The 8,879-nt window shown below is 42.5% G+C and overlaps 2 protein-coding genes across 2 annotated transcripts; both read left to right on the forward strand.

Moving 5' to 3' along the window:
- The first annotated feature begins 1,415 nt into the window (after positions 1-1,415).
- Positions 1,416-2,031, forward strand: LOC147956874 (uncharacterized). The gene is made up of 2 exons (XM_087537232.1): positions 1,416-1,877; positions 1,985-2,031. The coding sequence occupies exons 1-2, from the start codon at positions 1,457-1,459 to the stop codon at positions 2,029-2,031; spliced, it is 468 nt and encodes a 155-aa protein (XP_087393358.1). The 5' UTR covers positions 1,416-1,456.
- A 4,423-nt stretch (positions 2,032-6,454) lies between these two features.
- Positions 6,455-8,445, forward strand: LOC125532412 (uncharacterized). The gene is made up of 3 exons (XM_048696480.2): positions 6,455-6,742; positions 7,783-7,880; positions 7,975-8,445. Exons 1-3 carry the CDS (start codon positions 6,557-6,559, stop codon positions 8,117-8,119), a joined length of 429 nt encoding a protein of 142 aa, XP_048552437.1. The 5' UTR covers positions 6,455-6,556; the 3' UTR covers positions 8,120-8,445.
- Positions 8,446-8,879: the final 434 nt, after the last annotated feature.

The raw sequence follows: 8,879 nt of genomic DNA on the forward strand, positions 1-8,879 counted from the left end.
TCCCTCGACGGCGGCGCGCTCACCGCTAGGGAGGACGCGCGGCTGGCAAGGAGGATAGCCACGACGCGATCTGGCCGCGCTCCTCTTCCTCTCGCTGAAAAGGGAAGGGGGGCCCTCGACGAGCCTCTCTCTCTCTCTCTCTCTCTCTCTCGCGGAAACGGAGTGGGAAGGCGGAAGGGGATGGCTCGTCGGGGTGCCGCCCCGGCTCGCCGCGCGGCATTGCTCGAGGAGCTGTCACCGAGCGAGCGGGCGAGAGCGCCGCGAGCGATGTTGGAATGACGCTAGGGTTCGGGAGGTGAGGCCGATGTTGGCTGGTTTTGACCCAGCGAAAGCCACGCCTGACCATTGGATTTGATCGGACGGCAACAAACGAAACCCTAGCGTTGGGGTGGGCTTTTGGGGCCGAAAGAAAGGGGGCCTCTGGTCAGTCGGACCAAGCCGCAGCGACCCTCACCTGCGCTGGGCCGTGGCCAGTCGGGCGGACGCAGCCTCGCGGGCGCAGCTGCGCGCGATGGGCTGAGGCCTGCTGCCGCGCGCGCTCTGCTGCAGCTAATTTTTTATTTTTCAGAGAATAGAAAATTTTCAGGAAAAGAAATGTTCATGAATTTTTACAAAGGAAATTAAAAAAGTTCATGATTTGTTATTGGGTCAAAGAAAAGTTTTTGTAAATAATAAAAAGTTCATGAATTTTTATTCATGTTTTTCCGCTGCGTAAATAATTAATAGTGCTCTTTAACAAAAGTTTCGATAGAATTAAATTTTTAAGAGCATGTTAAAGTGATTATTAAAATGAATATGATTATGTTATTTTTATGACCAACGTTGTTAATAACATGATCATGTTTTATTATTGAAAATTTAAAGGTGCATTTATTTCTAACTTTTGCCCAACGGTAATATAGATTTAATTGCATAGACAATTATATGTTTAATTTGACCAACGTTAGATTAATGCATATGATTGTTATATTGATGTCACTTAAATTGTGATTTCAGGAGGCTTTCACTTGATGAGTTGCCTAAAAGATGTCCCAACACTCAGAGGTGACAATCACACTGAGTGGAGGAAGAAAATTGAACTGGCATTTGTTTGTGCTGATCTGGACTGGGTTCTGGATGAACCACAACCGGTCAGACCTACATAGCCAGTAAGAGAGACCACTGATGACGATGCTGTGTGGACTAAAAAGAGGGGGATTATGCTCCTTTGGAGATGTCCTACATTATAGAAAACCAAAATTGGGTCAATGCAAACAAAAAATGCATGACCTTTATAAACAATACAATTGAGAGCACCATTGTGGGCTCCATTGCAGAGTGCACTTCTGCATGGGAGTTGCTTTCAAAGATAAAGAGCCAGTTCACTGGCTCTTCAAAGATATATGCCACCCAAGTGTTAAAACAACTGGTGACAGAACACTACACATGTGGTGAAATAAGAGAGCACATCCTCAGGATGAGCAATATGGCAGCAAAGCTAAAGCCCATGGATGAGGATCTGGAGATCAAACCAAAGCTCCTGGTCCACCTGGTCATGGCTTCACTGCCAAAGGAGTTTGAAACTTTTGTTGTGAACTACAATATGTCACCTGGAACATGGGACATTGAAAAGATAATAGCAATGTGTGTCCAAGAAGAGGACAGACTAAAAGCCTCACATGGTGGTACACTCAACTATGTGAAGGGTCACAAGAAAAAGAACTACAATCGAAACAACAAAAGTTCTCCTTCAAAGCCACAAGGAAAAGCTCCCTATCAGCATCAGCATCAGCAACAGCCTTTCCAAGTGGACAAAGACACTTGTCTCCACTGTAAACAGACCGGACACTACAAGAAAGACTGCCCTGTTTGGCTGAAGTCCTTAATGGCAAAGCAAGGTAACAACATTGTTTCCTTAGTTAATGAATCCTTGTACACACAGTTTTCGAAATCTACTTGGTGGATTGACTCAGGGGAAACTGTTCATGTTGCAAATTGTTTACAGGGATTCCATTTGATCCGGACTACGCTAAGAAGAGAAAGAGGCATTGAAGTAGCCAATGGAATTCAAGTGGAAGTTGAAGCTGTCGGCGACATCTCCTTGGAGTTAGCTGATGGATTCAAGCTTCTACTTAGAGATGTTCTTTATGTTCCTTCATGTAATAGAAGCTTAATTAGCGTTTCATGTTTGGACAAAGAAAATTATGAGTGTTATTTTGGACATGGCAAGTGTGCCATATGGTATAATAATGCTTATGTGGGTGATGCTTTACTACACGATGAGCTTTATTTGTTATCACTTCGTGAAAAAGTGCATTCTGTATGCAATGTGAATGAACATGTTTCCGCTTCGAATAAAGAACAAAAGAAAAGAAAGAGAACATTCGACTCATCGAAATTATGGCACTGTCGCTTGGGCCATATTTCGAAGGGGGGAATAGAAAGATTAGTCAAAAGTGAAATTCTTCCTCCGTTAGAATTCTCAGACTTAGAACAATGCGTAGATTGCATTAAAGGAAAGTATATAAAACGAATCAAAAAAGGTGCAATCCATAGCACAAGCACACTAGAAATCATCCACACTAACATTTGTGGACCATTTCCGGTGAAAAGTGTGGATGGATATGACTCGTTCATAACATTTACAGATGATCACTCTCGCTATGGTTATATTTATCCAAACAAAGAAATATCTGAAGCATTGGATAAATTTAAAATATTCAAAGCTGAAGTTGAAAATTAGCATGATAAAAGAATAAAGATAGTAAGGTCCGACCGTGGGGGGGAGTACTACGGTCGGCACACTCCATATGGCCAAGTCCCTGGACCTTTTGCGAAGTTCTTGTAGGAGACTGGCATAGTAGCCCAGTATTCAATGTCGGGCGAGCCTCAGCAAAATGGAGTAGCTAAAAGGTGCAACCGTGCACTTATGGATATGGTGCGCAGCATGATGAGTTATTACAACTTGCCATTGGGATTATGGATGGAGGCGCTTAAAACCGCCATTCACATTTTCAATAGAGTACCAAGAAAGTCGGTGCCCAAAACACCGTACGAGCTATGGATAGGAAGGGTGCCCTCCCTACAACACTTCAGGGTGTGGGGGTGCCCTGCTGAGGCCAAAATGTTTAATCCAAACATTGCAAAGTTAGATCCCAAAACAGTAAGTTGCCACTTCATTGGCTATCCAGACATATCAAAAGGTTTTCGTTTCTACTGCCCAGACAGATATACAAAGTTTGTAGAAACGAGACATGCAGTCTTCTTAGAGGACGAAATGATGAGGGGGAGCTTGGTAGCTCAGAAAATTGATCTTGAGGAGAAGAGGGTGCATGCACCTAATCCGATGATTCAGGAGCCATTTTTCTCACTAGCAGTTGCAACTCCACCCATGACAACCATGGGGGTAGACCCGGAACCTGTCCGTCAGGAGCCGACTAAACCCGTTGTTGAGCATGAAAGGGAGGTGCAACAGCAAATTTTAGAAGAAGTGCCAGAAGTTGAGGCACATAATGTGCCAGAAACTGAGGCCCTTAGAAGGTCTAAAAGACCAAGAAAGGCAGCTATTTCTACTGACTTTAAAGTTTATAACACAGAAATGGTTCATATGGAAAAAGATCCCACCTCGTATGAAGAAGCCATGAGAAGCTCTCATTCATCGAAGTGGATGAAGGCAATGGAAGACGAGATGAAATCGATGAGTTCCAAAGATGTTTGGGACTTAGAGGAAATTCCTAAAGGAGCCAAAATAGTAGGCTGTAAATGCGTCTACAAAATTAAGTATGACTCTAAAGGGAATATAGAGAAGTATAAAGCACGACTCGTGGCAAAAGGATTTACACAAAGAGAAGGGATAGATTACAATGAGACATTTTCTCCAGTCTCATGTAAGGATTCCTTCAGAATCATAATGGCATTAGTTGCTCATTTTGATTTAGAGTTACATCAAATGGATGTTAAAACGACATTTTTTGAATGGTGATTTAAAAGAAAATGTCTACATGAAACAACCTAAGGGTTTTATCATGGAAGGCAAAGAAAATATGGGATGCCGCCTAAGGAAATCCATTTATGGATTAAGACAAGCCTCTCGGCAGTGGTATCTAAAGTTTAATCAAACGATTAAAATTTTTGGATTTAAAGAAAATACTGAGGATAATTGCATTTATGCAAAGTTTAAAAATGGAAATATATTTTCCTAATCTTGTATGTAGATGATATCCTGCTTGCTAGTAGTGATGTTAGTCTACTACAAGAAACAAAGAAATACTTATTCTCAAATTTTGACATAACAGATCTTGGTGAAGCATCATATGTTTTGGGCATAGAACTTCACCGAGATAGGAACAATGGAGTCTTAGGACTATCACGGAAAGCATATTTAGAAAAGGTTCTTAAAAAGTATAATATGCATGCGAGTAAAGCCACACCTGCTCCTATAGTCAAGGGCGATAGTTTTGGGAAATTCCAATGTCCCAAGAACCAGTACGAGATCGATCAAATGAAAACAGTACCATATGCTTCGACAGTTGGCAGCTTACAGTATGCACAAGTGTGCACTCGCCCTGACTTAGTTTTTATCACTAGGGTACTCGGTAGATATCAAGAGAATTCAGGTATGGAGCACTGGAAGATGGTAAAGAAAGCATTGCGTTATGTGCAAGGCACGAAGGACTACATGCTAATATACAGGAGAAGTGATTCCCTAGAGGTATTCAGACGCAGATTTTGCGGGGGATAGAGATGATAGAAAATCCATGTCAGGATACGTCTTCACTCTCACTGGGGGAGCTATTTCGTGGAAAAGCTCCAAACAGTCGATAGTTGCATCATCCACGATGTATGCAGAATTCATAGCATGCTTCGAAGCCACGGGGCAGGCGATATGGCTAAAGAAATTTGTACCCGACTTGAAAGTGGTAGATTGTATTCACAAACCACTAAAGATGTACTGCGACAACCAATCCGCGGTATTCTATGCTCACAACAACAAGTCGAGTAATGCTGCCAAAACAATAGAGATAAAGTATTATGTTGTGAAAGGTAAAATCCAGAATCAAACTATAAGTCTCGAGCATATAAGGACAAAGGATATGCTTGCGGATCCGCTAACGAAAGGCTTACCACCCAATGTGTTCAAGGAACACTTAGCCGGCATGGGTTTAAGGGAAAGCCTTATGATTTCTGGATAGGCCCAAAAGAAACAGAATTTGTTTCTAAACATATATGATGTAACTGTATGATTCTATCGGCAATTAAGTTGTGACGATAAAACATGCTCTATGTACCAATATGTGATAAAACAAATAAACTAGAAAGTATAAAGTTAAAAGTAAAGTTGAGATCAAGGGGGAGAATGTTAGGTTGATCTCTCTCCCGTTCGAACCCAACGGATCGAACGGGCCCCTGACTCGCGCCCTGATCGGGGGCGCCCAACCAAACCATGGTTGGTGGGCCCCTGTGACCCGCTCTATATAAACAGAGGTGGGGTCGGGGCACGACTTACAAGGTTAATCGCTGCCACAATCCCCACCGACACTCCCTTCCAATCTAGGGTTAGCGCGACGCTCACGGGAAGCTCCACCACCGTCGGCCGCCATCTCTCTGCCATCACCGGCCCCTACTTCACCATGGCCGGCGCTGGATCGAGTTCATCTGCACCAGCAGAAGGTAGGTGTACCGGATCTAATCTAGCCTAGTGATCCAAGAGTCTATCAATTTTTACCGTGTTTTGGTTTCATCGGTAACATTCTAGAATCTTCCCTAACATGTTTTACTTCATTTGTGGGTGTTTTCTTTTGGTTTTGTTCTGGATTTCATTTCTCCCATCTTAACTTTGGAAACATTTTTTGAAATTGAAGAACATTTTTATTAATTTGTGAACATTTTAAAATTTGGGAACAACGTTTTAAATCTGAAAACGTGTTTCAACTTGTTTTTTTTTTCATTAAATTCGCGTGAATGTAGTACCAAATTCGAGTTGGAGGGGTATTTGTCCCTGGAGCCGCGTTTGGGCATAACCGGACTTGTTTCGTTGGGTGCAATTTTGTCCTCGTATGACAATACATGTACCGCTCGGATTTGCTATTGCTAAAAAGAAAAAGCGAATCAACATGTGGTTGAGTTAGTTAGGTGGACAGTGGTATCCCTAACCCACCAGGGTTCAAATCCTGGTGCTCGCATTATTCTTGAATTTATTTCAGGATTTCCGGCGATGCGTTTTCAGTGGGAGGAGACGTTCCTGTCAACGACGAGGCGCCTACTGTGACTTCGTAAATCTCAAGATGATATATCGGCTCAGTCTCTCGGAGGTGCTCATAGGGGTAGGGTGTGCGTGTGTGCGTTTATAGGGGTGAGTGTATGCGCGTGTATATGAGCGGTTGTGTCTGTACTGATGCTAAAAAAATTATTGCTAAAAAGAAAAAAGAAAACACGTACCGCTTGGACCACGAAGAGGCTTCCAGAGACATTACTTGTCGCAGACAGACATATACGACCAGGCGACGGGACGAGGTGGACACCTTCCAGATACATCGCCGAGCCGCCAACCCACAGCCTCCAGCCTGATCCGCCATCCATGGCGCTGCGGACCCTGATGGCGAGGGTACGGACTTCCGCCGCTACGCTCCGCCTACAAACGCCGGCCCTGGGCCTCTCCCCTCTGACCGGCGGCCGCGCCAACCTCCACTCCGCCGCCGCCGCCTCCCGCCGCCTCTCCCCTCCGGCCGGCGGCCGTCCCTGCCTCATCTCCACCAGGAATCTGGTACCCCCGACCCTGCCTTATCTTCAAATTTGTTGTTTCGACCCCTCCTCATCTCTGCAGATAGTTTCCCTTTGCTATTTCACACAATCCCTGCACGAATAAACCATGTCAGCCACAGGTCCAAGAAAGGCGATATGTTTGCTTGTTTCCTGGGTGTATCATTATTGCTCAGTGTGGAGTTTATGTGGGCAGTAGATGGCTCGGCCTAAATAGATGCACGTGCAGACATCTTGTTTGATATCTTCCATGATCTGCTGGGGCGGTTTGACCATGGGTAATGCAAGAGCTAAATTTTGTGTGTAAATCCCACACACATATCAAACGTGAATACGGTAAATCTGGATACCAGTACCATAGTGATATATAATCTTTAGAGACATAAAACTGCTATATTTTGTAATCTTTGGGGCACTCTTGGTATGTAAAATTGCCATCGGTTTTCTTATGTAAAACTCTAGAAATTGCAATCACCTTTTATTGAAACCAACCCTAAGATTCTAGGCATTGCTCTAGATATATAAAGGCCTTTGTGAAATATTCTAGACCTGTTGTATTCAACCACACCACAGTTAAAGGCCAGGCTGGTAGAAACGGCAGCTTATATAGAAATTGAATATGATATAGGGCTTTTTTAGTAGAAATATCTTTACCCACTGCCCACTACAAATTGTAGCATAAAGCATCTAGGTTGAACAAGCATAGATTAGTCAAATCTTCCCCTTTCTGCTGCTTCCTTGGATGATTGTTGAGGTTTTGATCTTTAGATCCTAGACGAATGATCTTTCTAGATGTTTCCTTTAAAATTGTACAAGAATATATGTATATGGCTCGTTTTAAACAGTGTGCATTCCCCTTTATCTTGTATATAAACGCTAAATGGTGGGGTGATTATTCGTTCACTGTTTATTGTTATTTTGAACATTGATCCTAGCTAATAGTATTATTTTCAGCAACTTTTGTAAAGCAGATATAAGTACAAGCTGCCTTAGAAGAGGTGTGAGGTTTCTTATTTAACCAGGATTTTTCTATTTTTATTCTAGCGCACAAGAATTAACTTGGAATCAGCTAGCCTGGAGGAGCTCTTACGAGAGGCAACCTATTTAGAGGAACAGATCAAAGAGTGTCTGAACCGTACGCTGTATGATTATTATGATTTCCCTTTTCTAACCTTAATATTAGTTTTATTTTGTCATTTAATAAATAATTGTACAACTATACATGTTTTTCTAAAGCAAGGAGAAGGAGAGGTCTGATCTAATCATGAAGGATACTTGGAGTACTCTAAAGCGTATGGCCTATTGTGCTGTTGTGGTGAAAGTCATAGTATTTTTCATTTCTCCTAGTGAACTGGCGGAAGAAGATGAGGTGATGAACTAGTGGAAGAAGCACTTGATGAACTAGCGGAACAAACTGAGGTGATGAGCTAGTGGAACAAGCTGAGATGTCTTGTCATCAGCTAGCTGTGAGCTCTTAACGAGTAGTAGGTTATATTAGGGAACTCATGTATTAATATGCCTCTCAGCCATGTGTCAGTACTTCATTATGTTATATAGAGCTCTGAGTTGTTAATAGGTTATCTTAGGGAACTCATGTATTAATATGCCTATCAGCCATGTGTCAGTACTTCATTATGTTATATAGAAAGTTGTTAATAGGTTATGTTAGGGAACTCATGTATTGAATATTGATATGCGTATCAGCTATGTATGGGTGTCTATAGCTATGACTATATATGGATATTCTGAGGAATTGACAATGCTTGAATATATATTAAGAAGGGAGCAACATAAAAATGTTGCTACAAAGTTTTACAGGGCGTAGGCGCCTAGAACAGTACACACAGGAGTACAAATTAATCTGGGTTTGGAAGTGGGTAGTTTATACAGCACACAAATATTAGTACAAATTAATTTGGGTTTGGAGGTGGGTAGTTTTCGTCATCCGACATCCAGTGAGTTGAAGACGAAGACTGCAAGATGTCATGTTTGATGAGGCTAAGAAGGGCAGCAGTGCTTAAGGAAGAACCCTTGAAAACTCATCTGTTTTGCTCCTTCCAAATGTGCTAGCAGGTGTAGATGGTTGTTCTTATGTCCTTCTCAGGGAGGGTGCAGATCATATCACTCTACGGGGAAGCAAT

The sequence above is a fragment of the Triticum urartu genome, chromosome 7A (genome assembly GCF_056163025.1).
Source record: "Triticum urartu cultivar PI428250 chromosome 7A, HENAU_Tu73, whole genome shotgun sequence".
NCBI lineage: Eukaryota > Viridiplantae > Streptophyta > Magnoliopsida > Poales > Poaceae > Triticum > Triticum urartu.